The sequence below is a fragment of the Pristis pectinata genome, chromosome 2 (assembly GCF_009764475.1).
Source record: "Pristis pectinata isolate sPriPec2 chromosome 2, sPriPec2.1.pri, whole genome shotgun sequence".
In the NCBI taxonomy this organism is placed as follows: domain Eukaryota; kingdom Metazoa; phylum Chordata; class Chondrichthyes; order Rhinopristiformes; family Pristidae; genus Pristis; species Pristis pectinata.
In genome coordinates this window covers 65,246,877-65,273,603 of record NC_067406.1, presented here as the reverse complement: position 1 = coordinate 65,273,603, position 26,727 = coordinate 65,246,877, and the positions used below count along the sequence as shown (strand labels likewise).

Genomic DNA, 26,727 nt, shown 5'->3' with positions numbered 1-26,727 from the left:
AACATTTCAGGTAGCATTTTCCAAAGGTGGCAATGTAATGCTTGTTGATTGTAAAACTACTTTTACTTCATTCTTAAATAATATGAAGGTGAGAATTAAATCTGAAATTTTATTGGTTTTTATTTTTTTTCCAGGATATTTGAAATGCCTTTAAATAATCCAACTTTAATTGTTGTAATGGGTATGTCACAATTAGGTGCACACTCACAAAACCATATGTTTTGTCATTTAGTTAAATCGTACTTATTAGGAAGAACAGTTATGAATCTGACTATCAAAACTGCAGACCTTGTCCATTTGTGAACAAGGTCTATAATGTGAAACTGAATGTGATCACCAAGGATGCCATTGGATTGTGTGTTGACTCGAGAAGCTTCCACAAGCAAGAATACACTATGACAATTGCAATAACTGACTGAAGTGAACAAAAACAGCAAAACTTGTAATTTTCACCTCAACACTATTTTTTTCAGTTCGGAAGCCCAGGTTGGCCTTGCTTTTGCTTTTCTTTTATTCATTGTATCAAGAATACAACATACCAGAAGGTACTACATTTTTCTTCTTCTATTCACATAATTCCACTCAGACAACTATGGGGCAATCACACTGCTTCCTGCTCTTTAAACCTGTTGTGTATATTTTACAGGGTCTTCTTTTGAGTTTTATTGATAGCATTTCACTGCAATTTTATCAATTGTGTTTTGCAAGTCAATACCATGTGAGATTAGTTACAGTACCTTCATGCTGTGAATTTCTTACATATATTAGATAGTATCTTCCCCTTTCAAATAAATGCCAACTCCTTCAACCAAATTACTGTTTCACAAATGATTCCACTTTAGTCCCCAAAAATCAGTTCTATTACTTCCCTTGAAACAATATACTATTCATGGGTCAGGTGTTCTCTCCATTTTGTCAGCTTTTCTAATTACAGGCATCAAATTCCAATCTACCAATACTTCCCTAGTGTCTATGGATTTTCACAAAATGATTATCAGTGCTTTATAAATCTCATCATTACTTTTCCCTTCGCTGTGAATTAAAAAGCATTTATAAAGGGATATATCTGCTTTTCACTTGTTCATTGATCTCCGATTTCTTTTTCTGGCATATTTTGCTTGGGATATCTTTGGGAAGGCAAAATATTCAGGCCTTTTTCAATGAAGTAATTAGTCATAAGACTTATATTCATTCCTGGTTTTGGGACTGTTTGCATCTATTATGGTGTTCACCTCTTCTCTAAAAGGTTGGAAGATTTTGTTAATTTTTCAGCTGATCCTCAGATTCTAAGTCTTTTGCTTAGTCCTCCAATCAGTGTTTTAATGTTTTGTTTACAATTTCCTTTTAATATCCTCTTACTTTCTTGGAATTAATCAGATGAATGACTTCATCATTCCCTCTTTAGGATTTGTACAGGCTAATTATGTATCTCACTTTAAGTGTGGTAGCACACTTGGTTGTCTTTTAAGGATCATTATCTTCATTGATAATTGATCTCGACTTAGCTGAGCAGTACAACATCTTAATGATATGAAGATATTACTGTTTGTGGAAAATCAAATTAAAAGTGTTAAGAAAATTGATCAGACATTTCTTAACATATTGAGAACAAAGGTTGTTTTCAGCTTTTTCAGAACATTACTATTAATTATACTTCATAAAGTTGTTTTCCTTAAAATAGCTAATTCTAAGTATTATGAAAGACAGCAGATTCTCAGTTTTATGATATTCATTAGGTGGAGCAATTCAGTATTCCAATGATCCTGAGAATTTAGATGTATCATACTTTTGATGTGTCTTTGCAACTTTCAAAGTACCGATATACTGACTTAACAAAAATCTTTGTGAAATTTACACATTTCTTACCTTCTATTAGAGTTTAATCCATTGCAGAAGAGCCAGTTACATTCACAGACTAAGGGGAAAAAAAACAATTCAGCTATCTTAAAGGAATTTCCTGCTCAATTGTAATGAATTCACTATACTTATAGATGATAATTGCTTACAGCTTAGGAATTATTGCTGTCACAATGTTTGAATTTTAACTCTTGAAGTACTCACATTTTGTGTGACTACCCTCAGCCCCCAACTTTCAGCTGTTTGTGGAAACCTATTGTCTGCAAATTAGTTTATCCTGTTGGGCATTAAAATTAAATGGATTAAGCAGGTATTTCTACATCTATGCATTGAAATCAGTCTGGAATAGATGTGCAACTTTAATGTAAAATGGAAGCTACCAAAGTGAGAACTTTAGATACAATGTGCAGGAAATAAGGACACCTGCTTCCTGATGACCCAGTTTAGTCTTTTCTTGGTTAATAAGTCCAAGGATTTTGATGTCACAGGCCTTGCTAATAAAAGGAGGTAGCCATCTGAAAGATAACTATCAGATAACTTCCAGAGCAGTATCACCTGGAAGAATCACTTGAAATGTACAATAATTCCATCATTGTGCAGCCAGAATCAGAAGAGAATTAGATGGAATCACATCTGCCAAATGAACACAGCTAGCTCAAGATGAAACTGATCTGCTGATATGCAGTAGTTTGCTTGCAAATGAGCTGAGATGCAGACAGACCCAACACTTCAGATAATCCAATCACAAAATAATATTGATCATCACCTTCAGGCAAAATACTGCCTGCCTTGCTTTCTTCAAGGAGCCTCACTCTGCTACAGCCACATTCAAATTTCTCTTACCTGCCCTGTGGCCCTCTACAAACTGACTCTTGTTTTGAGATGTGCAGACAACATGTTTGAGCATCCAGGATCTCAGTATCTATGAGTAGTTTGATGAACATAAATATTTCACTGTCAATTAGGCAGGTACTAAATCATTCCCTATTGAGTTTCAGGAGACTCAAAAAAAGCTGTCTGAGTTCTACAATTCCAAATTTAGGAAACACACATCCTTTTTCGTTGTATCCCCCCTTTCTATAGGACATGCCAATCAGTTGAGCACGAATACATTGAGACTTCACATTATAACCAGATGAGCTACAACCTTATCCCTGAACTGGCATGAATAAAACAGTAAGAAATCAATCAATATCCTCTTCCTGAAGCTTCCTCTTTGCAAATTACCCCACATGTACTGGGCATCTCAGCTGCTGCATACCAGGTAGCTGGGAACAAGACCAAAACAATCACTATATTATGGGGGAGGTTATGCATCTAAGATCAATCACCACTACAACTTCAAAATAGGATTGAGGGTGCAAATGCTCTCAGCTGCACTTTAGCCAGTAATTATCAATAGTTAACTGTCCCCTTTTCAGCTTGAGCAGAAAGAATTCCTTAATCAGTCATTTTGCTGGAAGAATAGAATACCAATGTGTGCCGTGAGTAACTAGTTAACTTTATAAAGTTAAAAGGAGAGCTAAGTCTGTCTTTCTATTTCTATGATTGGGGTTTAGGTTCCTCTTACTTTGCTTATTTTAGTGGAGAACTTATGATTTCATATGCTGAAGTATGGTGCATATAGTCAAGATGTATTCTGCTTTATGGTAAGTTTAGCAATGGGTAGATTGGGAACACTGTGAATAAAAGTGAACTGGCAGCACTCTTTAATCTGATGTCATTTTCATTTAATGCTCTCTAAAATAACTCATACTGTTTTCTGATGTTATGAATGCTCAGGCGAAGAAGATGAAAGTTGGAAGAAACTAAAAAGCTGATGATAAAACTTGTATAGTAAAATATAACATTTGTTGTATAAAATTCTAATGACATTCATCCTATTGTCAAAGCTCATCATATATTGCATGTTGGTTGAAATGTCTACATTAACGATTATGAAAGGTCAGTAGCTTAATTTGTTGGATTTTATATTGAGTTTAAATACCAAATGGGACTATATAAATGTAATATTATTTAATCTGGGTATTTTGGCTAACAGTTAAAACATTTGCATTCATCACACTAATGTGGGTACACTTACACCAAAAGAAAACATGTTTTAAATTTATTATTGCTTGCTTCCTTTAATTTGATAATCAGAAATGGGCAACACTGGGACTCTTATTAAATATAAAAAGTCAATGTCAATTTTGTACTGAACTTCTAGATATTGTTCTTCTGTTGAGGTTATGGTAATAATTGAAGATATTTAATTTTTCCGTATGTTTTTTTTCCATTTCAAAATTAAATCATTATTTTCAACTGCAGCTCAGCCTTTTTTGTTACCAGCCATAGAATGGGTTAGAGCATGGGTGGATAACATGTAGTGCAGTTCCTCTTGTGCAGTTTATATATGGGATTTTCCAATGCTGATAGACTGGAGGAAATTATTACGTTATAAAACCTAACATCTTTATTGGCGATCTATAATACACAGTTTGCATTCATACAAAGTTGAAACAGCTTTATATTGATACAAACTGCAAAAGCAAATTGAATTATGAAGTCACCCTAATAAAAGACTGACAGTGTCTCTCTGAGCTAAGAAAAAAATTGCTGCTTGTGGGATGTATATTCCTTTAAGAATCACAGCACCTTAAAATGGCTGCTGCCTTTGTATCATATCACAACTTGCTGACCAAGATCACATTGATGTTAAGTGCACTTAGTCTTTATGAAATGCAAACATGATCAGAAAATCATGATAACATCACAGATGTATTTATTAATGATCTAAATTAGCTGCTATGTTGAATTTTATATATCTTGTGTGAATACTTTATCAGAAATTACATAAATTAGACTGAATTTTTGGTTCTGGCTACTGAGCAGGATTACTAATACGACAATGCATCATCAGTACACATCCCCGCACACTACAGAAAAAGTTTCAGTTTGAGAGGATAGTTGCTTTTATAGTTCTGGTCAAAACACCATATTTTTTCATAAACCACAGTAAATAAAATGAGCAGAAAATGGGCTTGAAAGCAGATAACATTTTGTGATCCAGTTTAGATTAGATTTAATTCCATTTTGTATTCAAAACTTAATGTTCTTTTGAGAATGAGTGATTGGATTTTCTGCAGATTTGTTCTTGATAACTGATTTGTGTTGATACTGCCCAAGGTGCAATGCGGGTCACCTATCAATTAGCTGTCTGCCATATGACAAAGATGCATGTGTTAAAATGAATATAAATGTTTGTATTTTATCAAATGTACATCTTGAAAAATATCAATATTTGAAAATGTGCATGATGTATGTACTGTATATGGCACAAGAATTCAAGGTAAGCTGCACACTTGGCAGCATGTCAACTAATTCAAACATAATAATGATAAAAATTGATTTTTTTCACATTATTTTTCTTTTTCTGAAAGTGTTAAATAATATTTCATTTTTATGACCAACACAATCAAACAATGTATAGGCTAAAATTCTACCACTGCTGATTTATTCATCCTCTTCTTATGCCACTGAATGTTATTTTTATAGGTAAAGATATGCGATCCAATAAACCAGGTTGAACAGACCAAATGCTGTAGGGAAGAATATTCTAGAGTAGGAATCAATTTTGGTAATACGGATATGTATTCGCCCCTGCCTCCAGGCTCCTGTACGGCATTCCTCGAAGCAGCAGAAGAAACTGCTACAGTCTTTGCCATCCAAGCACTCATAGCCGTAGTCATCATGTTCTTGTAGATGTGCAATGTTGTTCACCTGAATTAATGTTGATCCTGGGCGGACATTAATAGCAGGTGATTTCTGCAAATACATCAAAAAAAGTTGTATTAATTGATATTATTTTTATTTTATCAAGGCTTTGAATTCTAAAGAGTTAATATATACTTGGAAGAGGACCTGTACATATTTGAATTGCAGATGCTGACATAACTTGCAGGTCACCTGGCATCAGTCCCAATCATTTATTCATAGATAAAGCCCTACCTAAATGATGGGATGACCTTTACAACCATGGGTTGCAAACATGACAGACAAATTTGTGGGAAAGTTTTATTTATTTATATTAGTTGTGGTAATTTGCTGAAGTCATTAGGGACTTCAATTTCTGAGGGCAAAAACAGCTTAAACTACATAAATGTAGTTATGTAGTTTATGATGCTGCCTGGTTTAGAGAGTATGCATTATGAGGAGAGACTAAGGGAGCTAGTGCTTTACTCTTTAGAGAGAAGGAGGATGAGAGGAGACATAGAGGTGTGCAAAATATTAAGAGGAATAGATAGAGTAGACAGCCAGCGTCTCTTTCCCGGGGCACCAATGCTCAATACAAGAAGGCATGGCTTTAAAGTAATGGGTGGGAAGTTCAAGGGAGATAACAGAGGGAAGTTTTTTACCCAGAGAGTGGTTGGGGCATGGAATGCGCTGCCTGGGGTGGCGGTGGAGGCAGGTACATTGGTCAAATTCAAGAGATTGCTAGATAAGCATATGGAGGAATTTAAAATAGAGGGATATGTGGGAGGAAGGTATTAGATAGTCTTAGGTGAGGTTTAAAGGTCGGCACAACATTGTGGGCCGAAGGACCTGTATTGTGCTGTACTTTCTATGATTCTATGAAATATTTGGCACTTGTTTTAATTTTTTTAATTTTGCCTTTGAATCATTTCTGTAGAATGTTTAACTCTGTAACTATCTCTTTTTTGTTCATTTGCCAGTCCTTTCTGTTCTGCTGTTTAACATTACCAATTTAAACCATTAGCCACTTTCTCACCAGTCCACTCTGCTGACCTTTATTAAAATGACCAATGGGATTACATGATATATGAATTGCTTTACTACAGTTTAATGGAGTTAAAACACTTTTGAATGTCACTAAAATAGTTTTTCAACATTTCACTAACACTGGGATTATCAATTGTAAAGTTCTCAGAACAGCTTTGTGTAATTATGCTTTCCCTTGTAATCATGGTGTGACCTTTCCATCACATCTATTTAATCTATTGCAAGTTCTTGTGGCTGCTGGCATTGAGCCTAGCAGGGATGATCTCAGCACTTTGCCCTCAAAAACAATACAAGTTGCAATCTTTCAGCAACAAGGGGAATTTTCTGCTTAATGATTAGATACTGTAATGATTCCAAAAGAATGGAAGAGTGCCCACAAGAGGTCAAACATGAACGAGTAAGTGCTCCCAAAGCAACAAATAAGATGCTGGAGGAACTCAATGGGTCAGGCAGCGCCTGTGGAGGGAAATGGACAGTCGACATTTCAGGTCAAGATCCTTCATCTGGATTGAAAGATATAGGGGAGAAAGTCAGTATAAGGTGTAGCAAGAGCTAGCAACTGATTGATGGATCCAGGTGGGGAGGGGTGATAGGCAGATGGAGGAGGGAAGAGAGGAAATAGCGACAAAGACTGGAAGATGATAAGTGGAGGCAATAAAGGTTTGCAGATAATGGAATTATGATAGAAGAGGAAGGTGGAGAATGGAATCAAATAAGAGACGTGGCTGAGCAGGTAGGAATATTGGGGGGAGGGGAACCAGTGGAAGGAGTGTGTGCTCCCAAGGGGTCATTGCTGGACCACAAGAGGAATGTTCTTTTTGCAAGGAGGTCAACAGACACTCATGGCAGGAGATTGTTAGGGAGGTAAGGAATAAAATTAAATGTCATTGCTATTTGAAAAGGCTGTGATGTAGGTAAATCCCCGTGCCTGCTCTGAACAATGAACATAAGAAACAGGAGCAGGAATAGGTCAATAGGTCCTCAACAGTTCCTGGGCATCAACATCTCAGAGGATCTATCCTGAGCCCAACACATGGATGCAATCACGAAGAAGGCATGCCAGCGGCTCTACTTCATTAAGAGTTTGAGGAGATTTGGTATATCACCAAAGACTCTTGCAAATTTCCACAGATGCACAGTGAAGAGCATTCTGACTGGTTGCATCACCGCCTGGTGTGGAGGCTCCAATGTGCAGGGTCGAAAGAGACAGCAGAGGGTTGTAGACTCAGCCAGCTCCATCACAGGCACAACCCTCCCCACCATCAAGGACATCTTCAAGAGGCGGTGCCTCAAGTTGGCAGCATCCATCATTAAGAACCCTCACCATCTGGGACATGCCCTCCTCTCATTACTACCATCAAGGGTGAGGTACAGAAACCTGGAGACCCACACTCAATGCTTGAGGAACAGCTTCTTCCCCTCCGCCATTAGATTTCTGAACGGTCCATGAACCCATGAATTCTACCTCGTTATTTCTCTTTTGCATTAATTAATTAATTTATTTATTGGTAACATAGTAATTTTTATGTCTTGCATTGTACTGCTGCCACAAAACAACAAATTTCATGACATATGTCGGTGATAATAAACCTGATTCTGAATCATGGCCTCTACTACGCTTTCCTGCTTTCTCGCCATGACTCTGCTTCCACAGGGCAGACAATTTTAGTGATTCAAAAACCTCTGAGAAAAGAAATTCCTCCTCATCCCCGTCTTCAATGGGCACCTCTATTAGAGAAAGATTTCCTCGCAGCATCCACCCTGCCAATCCCTCTCAGAATCTTATATATTTCAATGCCATCACTTCTCATTCTTCTATATGCCAATAAGTATGGTATAATCTCATTTGCCACTCTTCATTTCAGGAAACTACTGCATGAACCTTTTCAGTGTTGCTTCCAATACAAGTATATCCTTCCTTAAATGTGGAGAACAAAACTGTACAAAAACAGATGCAATTTCACCAGTGTCCTCTAAATTTATATCAAAACTTTCCCACATCCCTTGCAATAAAAAAAATTCCATTTTTCTTCCTAATTACTTGCTGTACCTGCATGCCAACACATTGTGTTTCATATGCTAGGACCATTAGGTCCATTTGCACCACAACATTTTGTAATCTTGCTCCATTTCAATAATATTTTGCCTTTTCATTCTTCCTTTCAAAGTAGATAAACTCACATATTCCCACATGCCATCTGTCACGTTCTTGCCCATTCACTTACCCTTCTATACCTGTTTGCAGACCCTTTGTGTCCTCCTCACAACTTGCAAACCCATATATTTTTGTATCATCAGCACATTTGTCTACTGTATCTTAAGTTCCTTCAACCAAGTCATTAACATACAGTATAAGTAGTTGATGCCTTGGCACTGATCCATGTAGCACTCCATTGGTTATTAGTTGCCAATTCGAAAATGACCGAAAACAGTAACAGGGAAAGTGCTGGGATTTATTTTAAATGAGGGCACTTAGAAAATATCAATTTGTTTAGACAATTAAAGGAGTGTGAAGAAAGAGGTGGGATGTACTTTCTAAAGCACAGTTTAGGTGGGGAAACACATAACTAAAACCTGGTTGTATTGCAGGTAAATAACAAAGGTTTTCAGGTCAGTGAAATTGAAAATCATAGAACATGGAACATAGAACATTACAGCACAGTACAGGCCCTTTGGCCCACAATGTTGGGTCGACATTTTATCCTGCTCTATCTAACCCTTCCCTCCCATATAGCTCCCTATTTTTCTATAATTCACGTGTCTATCTCAGAGTCTCTTAAATGTCCCTAGTATCTGCCTATCCCAGCTTCCCACACTCCCCTCTCTCCAAACGTGTGAGGCCCAGTCAGTGCCCATGATCATGGGAACGCTCCCCAGGATCAGGCAGGTACATAGACAGGAAACGTTCAGAGGGATATGGGCCAAACGCAGGCAAACAGGACCAGTCTAGATGGGAATACTTGTCGGCATGGACCAGTTGGGCCGAACGGCCCGTTTGTGTGCTGTACGACTCTATAAATCCCCCCTCCTCTCTGTCTGAAGTAGGCGCCCTGGTGTTCTGTGGACGTGACCCCTGGTTCCAGCTACACTCATGAGGGGAGACATTCTCCCCACCATACTCGACCAGAGGATAGGGCCTGGAGCTCTCTCCATGCTGGAGATAAATGTGGGGTTTTAGACCATCTTAGCCATCATTGGGGAGAGTTCCTAAGTTGTTCTTTTCAGCTGTTGCTGCATCAATGGTCACATTTGGGGGAGAAGAACATGCATGGATTGGTGTCAGACTCCTCCTAGAGCTACTCTGAAATAAAGTGTCTGAACATCTTCCCCTTCACTTTTCTCCCAATCCCTCAGGAGAAATCTTTGTCCTGGCCTCAACAACTCACACAAGAGCATGGCTTAATACACAACTCTGCCTGCTGCGCTTCAGCATTGTTCGTATTACAATGTGTTGTCATATGCCGTAATTTTTAAAGAGACTTTGAAGGGGAAATAAGTATTTGCATATCTCTCAATCTGATTTAGGAATTGATTATTACATTTGATACAGGGTTTATATTTTTAACCAATCCAAATATGTCTTCACATATTCTTTCAGGCATAAAATTAGGAGATATTAATTACATACTTTCTGATTTTTCACACTGTGCATCATAAAACTTGGTTGCACAAGAGACTGCAGATGCATAAAAATTGGTTGCTTGCATTTAATTTTCAAACAAGGTAAATTTCATATATGTCACTAATCTATTTTGAGTGAAGGGGACAGAGCAAAATTCTTGGGAATATTTGTTCACAAATCTTTGAATTTTGTTGTATTTTCTTTTGAACACAGGAGATCATTAAGATTTGGAACAATCCAAATAGAAACTTCAATAAGGTCATTTGGAGATCTGTAAAATTAGAATTATAGAGTCACGTAACACAGAAAATGACTTGCGCTGACAATCAGGAACCCCTTTATACTAATGCCATTTTATTGGGATGATAGGGAAGAAGTTAAGATGTAGAACTAAGTTGGACAGCTCATTCAAAGAGGCTGCAAAGGTACAATTGGTTGAATGATAGGAGCCAATGCAAACATCTGACTAAGGGCAATATGTGAAATGTACGATGCATAATAGGACACAGGCTGCAAACAATTTAATGGCTTTACTTTCACGGAGAGATAGAAAATGGGAGTTTCACCATAAGTGCATTGGAATTTCTATGTCTACAGGTAAACAAGGCCTTGATGAGGGTTTCTGCAGATGGTATGCTAAGGAGGAATGGAGTTGGATGACACTATAAAGATGAAGATAGGTGATCTTTCTCATGATGTGACTATGTAGTCCAAAGTTCATCTTAGGGTCAAAAATAAGCACCAAGTTCAATCTCAGAATTTGCCAGGGAGAGGAATACAGTCATTGATTTGGGACAGAGATTATAGCAAGGATTGATAACATTGGGATCATGTGGAGTCCATTGCTACTTCATCCAGAACTGTCAAATAAATGACATGATTGAATCATACAAATCTACTCTCTTTTCACCACTCCTCTAATCAGTTAGGGTTCTAGCAATACTCCAGCTACAGGTTGCAGGGACTTGAGGAAAGTAAGTCTGAACAACTTGCAGCCATCAGTTTTGGAAGTGAGCGTAAACAAACCAGGGAGTGCCCTCGTGTCCTCACTATTAATAAAGTACTTAAGCATTGCCATTGTTGTAAGAAACAGGCAGAAGTGATGCACACCAAATCCCACTGCCAGCAGAAAGTGTAAGTTTCAAGAAAAAAACCCACAAATTTTATGATTAACTCACACAAAAAAAAATTCACAACATGATGGGTTTGGGAATGAGACTGCAATTAAAGGGCCTACATTGTCACACAGAATCTTCCAGCCTCACTCTTTAATAGCCTGTGTAATATTAAGTAAGCGATAGGAACTCCCTTCACCATTGCTAGTTTTGAATCACTTGTGACCTATACCAGCGATCTCTGGCCCCTCGATCAGCTTTCATTTTGCATTGGATTTGGAGCTGATTTGGGGGAGGAGGAAGAGGGATTACCCAGTCACACAGGAGATGCCTTGTCTTAGTTTGTGTGCTAAGTGCCATAGCAGGATTTTTCACAAATATTTGGCCAATTTCACAATGTGTTTCAGGAGATAGGAGAGTGCCCTGAATGTAGTACATATTTAGTTCACTGAAAGAGAATGAACTCCAATTTCTACTTTAATGGTCTGTTTGGGTCACAGCAAGAACATCCATATCTTGAAACTGTGAGTCTTTCTGATTGCTGATCCTGCTATCACCAATACCATTGTGCTTGCCAGCAGAGGGATCAATGACTTTCCTGGGCAGGTGCAAGAAGAAGAATGGGTTGCTTGAGAAATGAATGTTATCTATGACTAGAGAGCTACTTATCTAACTTTAATTTCTCTCTTGCTTTATGTAAAATTTCAAAATTCGATATCTTATTGAAAGTCAATAATAACACATGTTTTTCTCTGTGAAAAGAATAACTTACTGCTGGTTTGGATTGCTGCTTCTTCTTTTTGGTGTTTTTTCTATTGCTGCCAAAATAATGTAGGGTTCCATACTCCATGAGGGCGGCGAAGACAAACAGAAAACAAACAGACACAAAGAGATCCATGGCAGTCACATAGGACACCTTCGGCAGTGATTTTCTGGAAATTGTACTGAGTGTTGTCATAGTTAGAACTGTAGTAATACCTGCAAAACATGGAAAATATTATTAATTCTGTAGAGTACACAAAGCTTTTGCATTCACTTTGCAAAACATGCTGGCACTAAATCAGAAAACAAAATCCATTCAAATATTTTCAATGTTGTTTGTTGGTTGTCTCATATCCTCCTGCTGCAGATTAATTGCTAACTAATAATCCCAGTTAACAATGAGAAACACAAGAATGTGAACTCTGAGCTATCATCCACGACTGCAATGGCCGTCAGCTGGAGATGTAACTGAGGGCATCTGAGCTGGACACAGTCAATTTTCCCTGCCACACTCACACAATACGTTACACTAAAAAAACTGCCCAGCTAATGACAAAACTCTTCTACCAAAGGCAATAAATTGAGGCATCTTGAGATTCCTACAACTACAAAACAATAAGCAGTATATTCACTGTAAACACTCTGGTGCCTCGTGAAGTCATGCAGTGTGCCATATAAATAAAAGAGAATTGCTTTCAACAGTACTAAAGCCAAAATCTGCAATCACTCCAAAAAAAAATTGTGATCATCTGTTCAGAAGTAATAGAGAGAACTCGATTTCAGCTTCTTAATCTTAAAATGTTTAAATGTTTATCGCAAGTTAAAATTGCTCCTGATTCTAATTTAGGCATCAGAATGGTGCTCTGGAGAGCAAACTAACAATAAGTGCTGGGATTCCCCGGCCGCTCCATATTGTTCAGTGTTAATCTTTGGTGGAACTATGGTGAATCGGAGCTGAAGGATGTTTCCCACCATCTCCCTCTTTTATTTACAACATTTCTGTTTCCTGCCAACTGGGCATTTCTGCATACGGAACACCATATATCGTGGACATGTTGTAAGATGAAAGTGAGACCCATATGTCACATATGTAAGACTATAAAATTCAGACAGTAAAAGTTATTCCTGGCAGTGGAGTAATCTGTTCAATGGTTCACTGACAGCAGCAATGCATAGGCTCTGACAGAAAATAGACGAAACACTTCGAGGAAAAAAAGCATGTCTGTTTTACCAGTTTGTACTTAAGTGGCACCCCAAAGCATATTTTTTTCAAATTTTTCAACAATCGGAGGTTCTTCAGTCCGTTGAATTTATGTTGGTTCTCAGAGCATTCCCATCAAATCCATTTATTTGGTTCCCATCAACCATCAAACTCCATTTATTTACCTGTAACCTATTGTCTTTCAAATGTCCATCACTCGCCCTGATTTTCCTGCCACTCTGTACATTTGGGGCAATTTAAAGCTGCCAATTAATCTACCAGTTCATCTATGAGATGTGGGAGAAAAACAGAACACCCAGGGAAAACCCATACAGCCACAGGGAGAACATGCAAACTTCACACAGACACTACAAAAGGTTGGTATCAAGTCCAGGTTGCTGGAGCTTTGTGGCAACAGCATTGTACTGCCCTGTGATTGGTTTCCATGTCTGCTCCAACAGTCCTGCACCAATAATCCCTCTCCACTTTCTAGGGAGACTGGGAGGTTGCCCAACAGAAGTACACAATCCCCAACATTGCATACAATAGAAATCTTGTCCTGAAAAAGATACCTTCCACTAATATTAAGAGGCTTCAGAATAGGCACTATAATAACTTGCATTCATTTATCACATGGAAAAATGTTGAGAACTAAAAAGTAGACACAGAGACCACGAAGATGGTATAAGCATTTGGGGCCAAAATCGAGAATGTAGTTTTTTTTAAGGAAGGCATTGTAGGAGGAGGTGGATACAAAAGGTTTTAAGGATACGACATTGTGGCAATCACCGAGTCATGGCTTTATGATGGATGTGATTGGGAACTGAATGTCCAGGGGTACACAGTGTGTAGGAAGGATAGGTGGGTAGGCAGAGGGGGAGGTGTGGCCATGATGGTTAGTAGTGATATAAAATCAATAGAAAGGAAGGACATTGGGTCGGAGGAGGTGGAATCCTTATGGGTGGAGCTAAGAAATAGCAAGGGTAAAAGGACAATAGTAGCAGTTATATATAGGCCCCCTAATAGCAGTCAGGAAGTGGACGATAAGTTGCAGTTTGAGATAGAAAAAGCATGCCAGAGTGACAAGGTGAAGATAATTATGGGGGATTTTAACATGAAGGTGGACTGGGAAATCCAGCAAGGCGGTAGAACTCAGGAGAGTGAGTTTGTGGAATGTCTAAGGGACGTTTTTCTGGAGCAACTTGTTGAAGATCCCACCAGGGGATCGGCTGTTTTGGATTGGGCGCTGTGTAATGAACCGGAGGTGATTAGGGAACTAAAGATAAAGGAACCACTGGGAACTAATGATCACAATATGATTGAGTTCAGTTTCAAATTTGAGAAGGAGAAGCTGATAATTGGTGTATCGATATTTCAGTGGAACAAAGGAAATTACAGTGGTATGAGAGAAGAGTTGGCCCAAATTGATTGGAAGAGTAAGCTAGCTGTAGGGACGGCGGAGGAGAAATGGAAGGAATTTCTACAGGAAATAAGGAAAATGCAGGATAGATATATTCCAAGAAAAAAGAAGGTTTTGAATGGAAAAAAGGCACAAATGTGGATAACGAGAGAGGTGAAGGCTAAAATAAAAGCAAAAGGGGCGGCGTACAAAGAAGCAAAAATTAGTGGGAAAACAGAAGACTGGGAAGCTTTTAAAAACCTGCAGAGAGAAACTAAGAAGGTCATTAGGAAAGAAAAGATGAATTATGAAAGGAAGTTGGCGGATAACATTTGGAAGGATACTAAGGGTTTTTTTAAATACATAAGGAGTAAAAGAGAGACACGGGTTGATATAGAACCAATTGATAACGGTGCAGGAGGTATTGTAATGGACAATAGAGAGATGACAGAGGAATTGAATGAATATTTTGCATCGGTCTTCACCGTGGAGGACATCAGCAATGTGCCGGTTAGTCAGGAGTCTCACGAAATGGAACTGAGTTCAGTTAAGATTACTAGGGAGAAGGTGCTAGGAAAACTAAGTGGGCTGAAGACTGATAAGTCTCCCGGACCGGATGAGGTGCATCCCTGGGTTCTGAAGGAGGTGGCTTTAGAGATAGTGGAGGCATCGGCGATAATTTTCCAGGAATCGATAGATTCCAGCATGGTTCCAGAGGACTGGAGGGTCGCAAATGTAGTTCCGCTGTATAAGAAAGGTGGGAGGCAGCATAAAGGAAATTACAGATCTATTAGTCTGACATCAGTGGTGGGAAAATTATTGGAATCTATCCTCAAGGATGGGGTTACGGAATACCTAGAGGCGCAAGGCAAGATAGGTCCTAGCCAACATGGTTTTGTGAAGGGAAAATCCTGCCTGACCAACCTATTGGAGTTTTTTTGAAGAAATCACAGGTAGGGTGGATAAGGGAGAGGCGGTAGATGTTGTGTATTTAGACTTTCAAAAGGCCTTCGATAAGATGCCTCACAAGAGACTGATTAATAAGATGAGAGGTCATGGAATTACGGGTAGGATAGCAGAATGGGAGGAGCATTGGCTGGTTGGCAGGAAGCAAAGAGTGGAAATAAAAGGATCTCGTTCTGGTTGGTTACCGGTTACTAGTGGTGTGCCACAGGGGTCGGTGTTGGGACTGCTCCTTTTTACCTTGTACATCAATGATTTGGATAATGGAATAAATGGTTTCATGGCTAAGTTTGTGGATGACACCAAGATAGGTGGAGGAGTAGGGAGTATTGAGGAGATAGGAAGGTTGCAGAGGGACCTAGACAGTTTACGAGAATGGGCAAGGAAATGGCAGATGAGATTCAATGTTGAGAAATGTGAAGTTGTACACTTTGGAAGCAGAAATAAGCGGGCAGATTATTATCTAGAAGGAGAGAAAATTCAAAGTACGGAAGTACAAAGGGACTTGGGGGTACCTGTGCAGGATACCTTAAAGGTTAACCACCAGGTCGGATCGGTGGTAAAGAAAGCGAATGCTATGTTGGCATTCATTTCAAGAGGTATAGTGTATAAAAGTAAGGAAGTGTTGATGAGGCTCTACGGGGCACTAGTGAGGCCTCATTTGGAATATTGTGCGCAGTTTTGGGCCCCACATCTTAGGAAGGATGTGCTGAAGTTGGAGAGGCTTCAGAGGAGATTTACGAGGATGATTCCAGGAATGAAAGGGCTTACGTATGATGAGTGTTTGTCGGCTCTTGGACTGTACTCACTGGAGTACAGAAGAATGAGAGGGGACCTCATAGCGACATTTAAAACGTTGATAGGAAAGGACATAGTAGATGTGGCTAGGCTGTTTCCCTTAGTGGGTGAGTCCAGGACCAGAGGACATAATCTTAGAATTAGAGGGTACAGTTTCAAAACAGAGATGAGGAGAAATTTCTTTAGCCAGAGGGTGGTGAATTTGTGGAACTCCTTGACACATATAGCAGTGGAGGCCAGATCAGTGGGGGCATTCAAGAAGGAGATAGATAGATATCTAAATAGTCAGGATATCAAGGGATATGGGGATAAGGCCGGAAATTGGGATTAGAATAGTTTTTTCCCCATTCCCCATTTCTTTTCCCTTTTCCTTGGAGCAGACTCGATGGGCCAAATGGCCTGCTTCTGCTCCCTTGTCTTGTAATCTTGTGATCTTGTGATAGAAATCCTAAGCAAAAGTCCTAGAAACCTAATATTCAAAGAGATTATTTCTCTATTATCAGAATCTGGATATCACTGGCAAGGTCAGCATCTAGTGTCCATCCTTAATTTCCAAATTGCCATGGATGGTTAGGGATAGAGGCATGGTAGTGTAACAATTAGCATAACACTTTACAACGCCAGCGACCTGGGTTCAATTCTGGCTGCTGTCTGTAAGGAGTTTGTACGTTCTCCCTGTCTTCGCGTCGGTTTCCTCCAGGTGCTCCGGTTTCCTCCCACATTCCAAAGGCGTACGGGTTAGGAAGTTGTGGGCATGCTATGTTGGCGCCGGAAGCATAACCACACTTGTGGGCTGCCCCCAGAACACTCTCCACAAAAGATGCATTTCACTGTGCATTTCAATGTACATGTGACTAATAAAGAAATCCTTATCTTACCTGCCTTGCCAACAATGTCCAGATCCCCAAAATGACTTATATTTAAATTGCCACCTGAATTCCTCATTCCCATCTATCCACAGTAACCTTCAACCCCCTGCTTAACAAGTATCCATCAACCCTTGCCTTACAAATATTCAAAGACTCTGCTTTTGCTTTCCTTTGAGGAAGAGAATCTCAAAGGTTCAGAACCCTCCGTGAGAGAATATTCTGTCTCATCTGTCTCAAAAGGGTGGCCCCTTATTTTTAAGCAGCAACCATGTATTTCTAGATTTTAGCATTAGACAAGAGCTCCTCTTCACATCCACCCTGTCAAGATCCCTTAAGTACAACTTCTTGTTTCAATCAAGTCCATTGAAACTCAGGCAGATGCAAACTTAGGTTCTCTAAATTTTCCTCATAGGACAACCAGCCCATGCCAGGCATTACTCTAGTAAACCTTCATTGAACTGCTCCCAAGCATAACATCCCTCCTTAAAGATGGAAACCAAGGTACTCCAAATGTTACCTTACCCATGGTTATGCTTAATTGAAGCATAACCACCCTACTTTTATGTTCTATTCCCCTAGAATTTCACAATAACATTCTGTTAGTTTTCCTTTTCCTTAAATATATCTTCATACTTGCCTTTTGTGAATCAAGGACTAGCTCTCACAGATCCCTTTACATCTCAGAACTCTGCAATCTCTCATCCTTCAGGTTATAAGCTTCATTTGTATTTTTCCTCAACATGGACAAATTCACATTTTCCCACATCACACCCCATTTGCAGATCTTTGCCCATTCACTTAACCAGTTAATATCCCCTTTTGACTTCCTTATGTCCCCTCCACAACTCATTTTCTTATTCATCTTTGAATCATCAGCAAATTTAGTAACCGTATCTTCAGTGCCTTGGTCCAAGTCATTGAGATAAACAGTTAAAAAGTTGAGGCTCCAATTCCAACCCCTGTGATACACCATTTGCTCCATCTTGCCAACAGGAAAATAAAACATTTATGTCCATTCTCTTTTTCCTGTTAGCAAACTAGTCGTCTATCCAGGCTGGTATGTTACTTCCTACATTGTGAGTTTTTATTTTTTTGCAAAAACCTTCGATGCAATACCTTATCAAAAGTTTTCTGAAAATCTTAGTACATCTACGGCTCCCCTTTATCCACAGTGTTATTTCTCCAGAAGACTCCATTAAAATGATTAAACATGATTTCCCTTTCACAAAACATGTTGACTTTGGCTGATTACCTTGAATTTTTCTCAGTGACTTTCTACAACATGCTCAGTAATAGCTTCTAACATTTTCCCTATGACAGATATTTAATTAACCTGCCGCAGTTTCCTGCTTTCTGTCTGTCTCCCCTTTTGAATATAGGAGTAACGTTCTCCACCTTACAATCTAATGGAAGCTTCCCCTGAATCTAGTGAATTAAAACCAACACATCAACTATCATACTGGCCACTTCCTAGGATGAAGTCTATCAGAAGTCAGAGACTTGTCAGCTCTCAGCTCCAACAATTTGCTCAGTACCACTGCCCTCATGATTAGACTTTTCCTGAATTCCTCCTGACCTTTCAATTCCCGATTTATGCCTATTTCTGGAATGCACTGTGTATCCACTGTAATGAAGACTGATGCAAAATACCCAGTTAATTCACCTGCCATCACCTTGTTTTTCATTAATTCCCTGCTCACTTTCTATAGGACCACTTCGTAAACTCATCTTTTTCCATAGTCTATAAAAACACTTAGTTATCTGTTTTAATGTTTCTGATTACCTTTACGTCATATTTTAATTTTTTCCTTCCTTGTTAAACTTTTTGTCATTCTTTGCTGTTTTTCTCTACTCTGTTCAGTCTTCTGACTTGCCGCCTGACTTTGTGCAATGGTAAGCTTTCTCCTTAGTACAATTTTTAATGTATTTTTTAAGCATGGATGGTGTGCCCTGCTTTTGAAATCCTTCTGTCTCATTGGAACATATCCTGTCTATTCCAAAGGATTGCCTAAAATATCTGCCTCTACACCTTGACCCAACTGGCATGTTCACTTAGAGTCATAGAGCAATACAGCAGGGATACAGGCCCTTCAGCCCAACGGATCCATACCGACCATGTTGTCCACCTAGCTAGTCCCAATTTCCTGCATTTGGCCCATATCTCTCTAAGCCCCTCCCTTCCATGTACCTATACAAGAGCTTCTTAAATGATACTATTGTACCTGCCTCAACCACTTCTTCTGGCAGCTTATTCCATATACTCACCACCCTTTGCAATGAAAAAGTTGCCCCTCAGGTTACTTTTAAATCTTTCCCCTCTCACCCAATGTCTATGTCCCCTAGTTTTGGAACCCCCTACCCTGGGGAAAAGACTGTTACCATCCACCTTATCTATGCCTCACATAATTTTAGACATTTCTATAAGGTCGCCCCTCATTCTCCTACATTCCATGGAATAAAGACCTAGCCTGGCCAACCTCTCCCTATAACTCAGGCCCTCTAGTCCTGGCAACATCCTCATAAATCTTTTCTGCACTCTCTCCAGTGTAACCACTTCTTTCCTATAACAGGGTGACCAAAACTCTACACAGTACTCCAAGTGCAGCTTCAACAACGACTTATACAACTGCAACATAATGTCCCAACTCCTATACTCAGTTCCCTGACTGATGAAGGCCAGTGTGCTAAACACCTTTTTCACCACCTTGTCTACCTGTGATGCCACTTTCAAAGAACTCTGCACTTGTACTCCTAGGTCCCTCTATTCCATTACATTCCCTTGTGCCCTACCCATTCATAGTACAAGTCCTACTCTGATTTGACTTTCCAAAATGTATCACTTCACACATATCTGTATTGAAATCCATTTGCCACTCCTCGACCCACTTCCTTAACTGATCAAGATCCCCCTGTAATCTACGATAACCTTCTTCACTGTGAACAATACCTCCTAATTTCATGTCGTCTGCAAACCTGCTGATCAAGCCTTGTGCATTCACATTCAAATCATTTGTATAAATAACGAGTAACAAAGGTCCCAACACCAACTCCTGAGGCACTCTACGAGTCACCGGTTTCCATTCCGAGAAAGAACCTTCAACCACCACCCTCTGCTTCCTACCTCCGAGCCTTTTTTGAATCCACCCAACTAGCACTCCCTGGATTCAATGGGACCTAACCTTCTAGACCATGTGGGAACTTGTTAAAGGCCTTGCTAAATTCCAAATAGACACCATCCACTGCTTTACCCTCATCTACCCTTTTGGTTACCTCTTCAAAGAATTCTAAAAGATTTGTCAATCATGACATCTCCCACCAATACAACCCTATTATTCTTACAACTGTGAGCAATTTCTCTACACACCTGCTCCTCAAGTTCCCGCTGACTATTAGGTGGTCTATAATACAGCCCCACTAGGGTGACGTTCCCTTCTCATTCCTAGTTCTGAGGAAGTGAAGGGTTAAGAATTGCAACCATACCTATAACTGGTAAACAATATATATATATATATATATATGCATTTATATTTCTCTAGCAAGGACTAGCAAGCTGCTGACCCACTAGTTAGGTTGGAATGTTAAGTATGTTAACTGCCTTTGTTTCGGGTAACGGACCATTCCGATATGTCAGACGGTGGCGATACCGGGTGTAATTAACATCGAGGTGAAGGCTTGGTCTGAACAATGAAGGGTGATACCTGCCTTTGAATGCCTTGATTATAACTGAATTATACTAAGACAAGAGGTGTGATAGCTGTCTCGGGATCTCTATAGCTTGACCGAAACTCGTGGCGCCGTTTGCATGGGATGTGCGTGACAATTCCTGTATAAATGTCTGTCTGCCCTTTGTGCGGGGAGAACTCAGGAAGCGACTCTTAGTGAGTGCCGAAGAGAATTCTCCTAGCGGTGCACTGCTAATAAGGGTATTTGTTCGAATTGACCTCGTGACACTGTGTTACTTACAGTGGACAGAAGGGGAAAATTAATTTCGGGACGACAGTTCTACCCATATGGCCTCACTGGACAATCCTCCAAGAATGTCATCTCTAAGTACTGCTGTTACATTCTCCCTTATCAAAAAGGCAACACCCCCTCCTCGCTAACCTGTACCTCCGTCACGCCTGTAGCATCTGTATCCTGGAATGTTGAGCTGCCAGTCTTGCCCTTCTCTCAGTCATGTTTCTGTTATGGCTGTAACATCCCAGTCCTCAGAGCCAATCCACACTCTGAGCTCATCCGCCATACCTGTTAAACCTCGTGCATGGAAATAAATGCAGTTTAACTGGGTATTCCTTTCCCTGCCTTTACTGTGCCCCTTGCTATCCTGATTACCAAACATGCTCTCGCTGGCTACTGCTTTATCCCATGACTTGCTCCTGCTCAGAGTCCCACCCCCTTGCCAATCTAGTTTAAACCCTCCCTTGTAGCACCAGCAATTTTCCCTGCAAGGATATTGGTCCTTCTGTGGTTCAAGTGCAACCCATCCCTATTGTACAGGTCGCCTCTACCCCAGAAGAGATCCCAATGATCCAAAAACCTGAATCTCTTCACCTTACACCAGCTCCTCAGCCACACATTCATTTGGCCTATCTTTCTATTTCTGACCTCACGAGCACGTGGCACTGGGAGATCACTACGCTCGAGGTCCTGCTTCTTAACTTCTTACCACTTAGTTCTATTTTGATGCCCTCAGGGGTTATGTACAGTGAAGCACCTTGTGCTTTAGTGGATCAAGTAACAGTGGGACAATCAATATTTACACAATACCCTCGCAATTGTGGACTGAAAAATAGACAAAAGTCCTGTAAGTAGCAGATACACTTTGACATCCAGAAGTCACCTTTCATTCACCATAAATGCTTAAATACAGATAGTGCAGCAGACTGCCATAGATGAAAGGATACTAGACATTGGCTTGAACTTTGCCTGCATCATTTTGAACAATTTCTTGTGGTCAGTTTTAACGAAGAAATTAATGTAAATCAGCTCCTTTAAAAAATAGTTCAACATTTTGACACTAAAAAAAAACAGAAATCTATTTGAAACCAGCATACCTAATGATGTTCTTGCTGGCACAGCCTCTTTATTGATCCAGAATGAAACCCATGACAAGACAACTGTAAGTGAGCAAGGTATGTAGGTCTGAATAGTGAAGTACCCCATTCTTCTACTTAGATCAAAGAATATTGTCATTATGACATAATCTCCTGTAAAGAGAAAGATTAAATCACATTCCAGTTAATTAGAATAACACCTTGTTTAAGATGAGTCAATAAATAGGAATTGTTTTTCCAATATTTACTTGACCACTTTCTCATTAAAATTGATTGCAGTTTTCTCAACCACATGATAAGCTGCATTTGCAGTTTTTCAGAATCTAATGATGCCAGGAGATCTTCTATATAAATCGGCTGATGAGGAGACTGTTTTTTTTAAATCTATGGAAGCTGATTAGAGCACAGACTTCCTAACATAGCCCTAAAATGAAATCATCCTCAATAAGTAATGACCCAGATTTTGCACTCAGTGATGAAGGAATGGTGTTTGCTGGTGATCCAAAAGCAGTTGCTCATAGATTTAGCAGGGACAGGAGGACTGAGTTTCACTATTCCAATGTGACTTTGAATGTGGCAACATATATTGGGTATCAGCAATTTCCTGCAACAATGCAGGAAATTTAATTTAACTGAGGGATTCACACAAACAGTAAAACAAGACAGCAGGGAATGTAATTTCCACTTTAATCTTTGTACAGCATGATAAAATAAAGATTATGATGCACACATATGATTAGGGGAACACCTGAAAAATCATAAATACATTTTAAAAGATTTTTTTATGACTTTGAGATGTTCTTCTGAGGGAACAAGGCAACACAGAGGCGCACCAGCAAAGTTGCTGACCACCAGTAATGTGTGTGTGGAGTTTGCAGGTTCTCCAGGTGGCCATGTGGGTTTCCTCTGGGTGCTCCCGTTTCCTCCCACATTCCAAAGCTGCGACGTTGGAAGGTTAATTCATGTCTGTAAATTGTCACAAGACTGGTAGAATATGGGTGCAGTTGATAGTAATGTAGGGAGAATTGGTTACAGGGAAAATTAGTGGGGAAAAAATTGGAGACTCATTGGGCTGAAATGCTCTCTTTTTATGTCATAAAGAAATACTGGAGAAATAAATATTGAGTGAAATCAGTTAATTGGGACAGAAAGGTTCAGTAGTAATTATAACTGAAGTTAACATTTAAAACGGAATTACTAGCTACAAGAACTAATGTTATATTGTGCAATCTCAGAGCACAATTTATGTGTTGATTGCGTTTGTGAGTATAGTATAGCCCATTCTGTGGAAGAGCATAGTAACAGGTTATAACTTGCAATTTCCATTTGTAACTGCATTATTGTCAATACCAGGCATTCCTGCCAACTTTACGCAACAATAGCTGTGAACATTGGTCATTTCGAGACTGATGCAAATGCAAATTCTGGGCCATTTCATACTGGAGTCTCATTGAATTTAATGAGGTTAACAGTCCATGGGTTGACTGGTGCATTCTTGCCATTGCACTGGAAGCCCCAAACATTAGGCCATTGCTCTTTTACACTAGATATTCCAGATTGTGGTTAAGAGTACTCTTAACAATAAAAATTAAAATAGCTTCCTGAAGATGATTTATGTTCACATATTCTTCAACGCAAGTTATACATTTATTTCTGTTTCTGATCTTGACGGGCCCTTTAGACAACTTGTCTGTCAATTAGTCAATATTTAAACAAGCTTGAAACCTGGTTTTCTGATTTTTACCCATTTCCTTCTTTCAGTCAGTAAGGTTACAAACGTAACACTAAGTTAAATGAAATAAAATGACTACTCTACAATTTTACTGCCATTTTTGATCCATAGGGTCACTATCCAGAGGCCCACTGTCAGAGAGTGAGATTGACATGCTGTTATTTTAATCATGGTTGAGGACATCTTCATTAGAAGCTCACCAGAGATCTGGTAAAATACGTTGCACAACAGACAGAAAGACCTGTGCATTACTGGCCACTGGGATTTGCTATCAGTGTCACAAAGTAAGCAGGTATTATTTAATTTGCATAATGGTATCCTTCCTGTAAAATAAAATGCCATTTTCCCAATGAGACTTAAACTGTCTAGTCATCTGATCAGCTTGAATTGTTGTAGTAATCTGGACATATGAAGATGAATCTCACATGACAGCCAGAGAATTTGAATTCAAGTTATTATATAAAGCTGAAATACAAAGCTAATCTCTATAATGGTAACCAAGAAACTATTAAATTGTCATGAAAGTCCCTGACTGTCCCAAGTTTAGAGGAACTTTTAATTTCAGTGCAGGAACAAAGCAGGCAGCAGAGGATTCCATGCTCAATCTCTGCCTGTCCCGGTTTGGCTTTCCATTAACGTTAATGGAAAGAAAAGTTAGGCAACAATTTCACCCCACCATCCCGTCTTTCCTTATGACTGGAAGTAATGGAGCTATTGTACTTGCTTTAAAACTCTCTGTTTCTCTGGAGATAGGTTCAAAACATCCTTTGTTTGAGACCTCAATCAATGGGAAAAAAATAATAACATCCAAATAAAAGAAAGATGACAGGATTGTGTGTAACATTGGTTTAACAACCTGCCCAATTCTGCTCTTTGTTGAAGTAAAAGCTCTGAGATAACAGTTTTACAGAAGCATTACTGCACTTTTTTTTCCCCTTACCAGACTGTGTATGCATTACTTCAGTGATGTTTCTTAATCCAACAAATGCAAACTGGTATAGTCTCCAATGTCTCTGGTCAGCAACCTCAACTGAATTGTGCTTCCAGCGATACTCAATTTCATTTTTTGGATACCCATCTGGAAAAGAAATCCTTGAGAAATATAAAGGAGTTAACTCACAGTGATTACAAAATTCAATTTCAAAACCACTGGGCTTCATGAACCCAGATTTTCTGCTAAGGGTTTGTTAGCTCCCAGGTATAACTTGAGGGGAGAGCAGTGAAAGTTTCTCTTCCACCAGTGAGTAGATCACACAAGATCCACTTGACACTTTTTACTTGGATTATTCTAAATACAATAAGAACAAATAACAAAAAAATTGGCCAACTCCTAATTGCTGGACATTGCTTGCAGAACACAGAGACAATGCAGCCACTGAGAACTGCCAGAAAGTCCAAAGTTATAAACCAACCCCAGACACTCAGTATGGATCAGGGAAATTCTTTATCTGTTGGTATAAACACTTCAGTCAGTACTACGGCAGGTCTGGGCTATTGTAATCAAGTAAGAGGTAGGTGAGAGGGGAAAGATTTAAAGGGGATCTGAGGGGCAAGTTTTTCACACGGAACATGGTAGGCATATAGAATGGGCTGCCAGAGGAAATGATAGAGGCAGGTACAGTCATAATGCTTAAAAGATGCTTGGACAAGATTCATGGATTGGAAAGGTTTAGAGGGATATGGTCCAAATGCAGGTAAATGGAACTAGCTCAGGAAGTCACCTTGGTTGTCATGGATGAGTTGCAATATAACTCTATGACTCCAAATTACTTCATTTAATGAAAGATTACCACTGCACTGAACTCAACCAGCTCTGATGGGCAGGCCTTATCATCTGCCCTTCTGATTCCTGATTCGCAAAACAAGCACTGTACACCGACCTCCAACATGCGAGGAGATTTCCAGGGAGATGAAAAAAAATTTCAAGGACATTCTTAAAATCTCTTTGTAACTCTTGCCCCTTCCAAGCCCATGACTCCTTAAAAAGAAGAACAAGCAACCAGGAAGGGGCATAGTACCTCAACAATGAACGTGCAGAAACATTTCACAGACTGTGAAAGGAACACACATCACCCCTAACTTCCTGTATACCTGCTCCCCCTCAAGCACCACCTGTATCACCTATGGCACAGTCTGTCAGGCTCAGCCACCTCAGAACCCACACAACTGGAATGGAAGTAAGTTATCCTCAACCCTCAGCGAGTGCCAAAGATAACAAATTATGTAATGCTGATGTGACATAATGGTATCAAACGGTAGAAGAGTGTCTTAGGATATAAGATTATCATGATAAAAATGAAACATGCTTTTCCTTTGTACTCAAAAAAAAGCTTGCCTGACATTTTTTTCATGAAGTTAATAGAACATCGACCATCATTGCCAGGGTAATAGCAGGGTAACACTGATTATGGAATTGCGTTTTTATTATTCTTCCTTGGGATGGCTTTCAATGTCGACACTTTGGAGTGGAGTGGCGATACAATGGAGTGATGATTAGGTTACAAGACTTGTAGTCAGAGACCTGAACTAATGATCCCAAGGCATGAGTATGAATCCCAGAATGGGGAATTAAC

At 39.4% G+C, this 26,727-nt stretch overlaps 1 protein-coding gene across 1 annotated transcript in view; it reads right to left on the bottom strand.

Annotated features, from left to right (window-relative positions):
- Positions 1 to 3,623: 3,623 nt before the first annotated feature.
- gabrg1 (gamma-aminobutyric acid type A receptor subunit gamma1) overlaps positions 3,624 to 26,727 on the bottom strand; it is a 98,892-nt gene continuing 75,788 nt past the window's right edge. Inside the window, exons 6-9 of the mRNA XM_052032060.1 lie at positions 25,095 to 25,232; positions 22,423 to 22,575; positions 12,149 to 12,354; positions 3,624 to 5,664 (exon numbers count right to left, since the gene is read on the bottom strand). Coding sequence (XP_051888020.1) covers positions 5,389 to 5,664; positions 12,149 to 12,354; positions 22,423 to 22,575; positions 25,095 to 25,232 — 773 coding nt within the window. The 3' untranslated portion in view covers positions 3,624 to 5,388. The remainder of the gene's footprint in view (positions 5,665 to 12,148; positions 12,355 to 22,422; positions 22,576 to 25,094; positions 25,233 to 26,727) is intronic.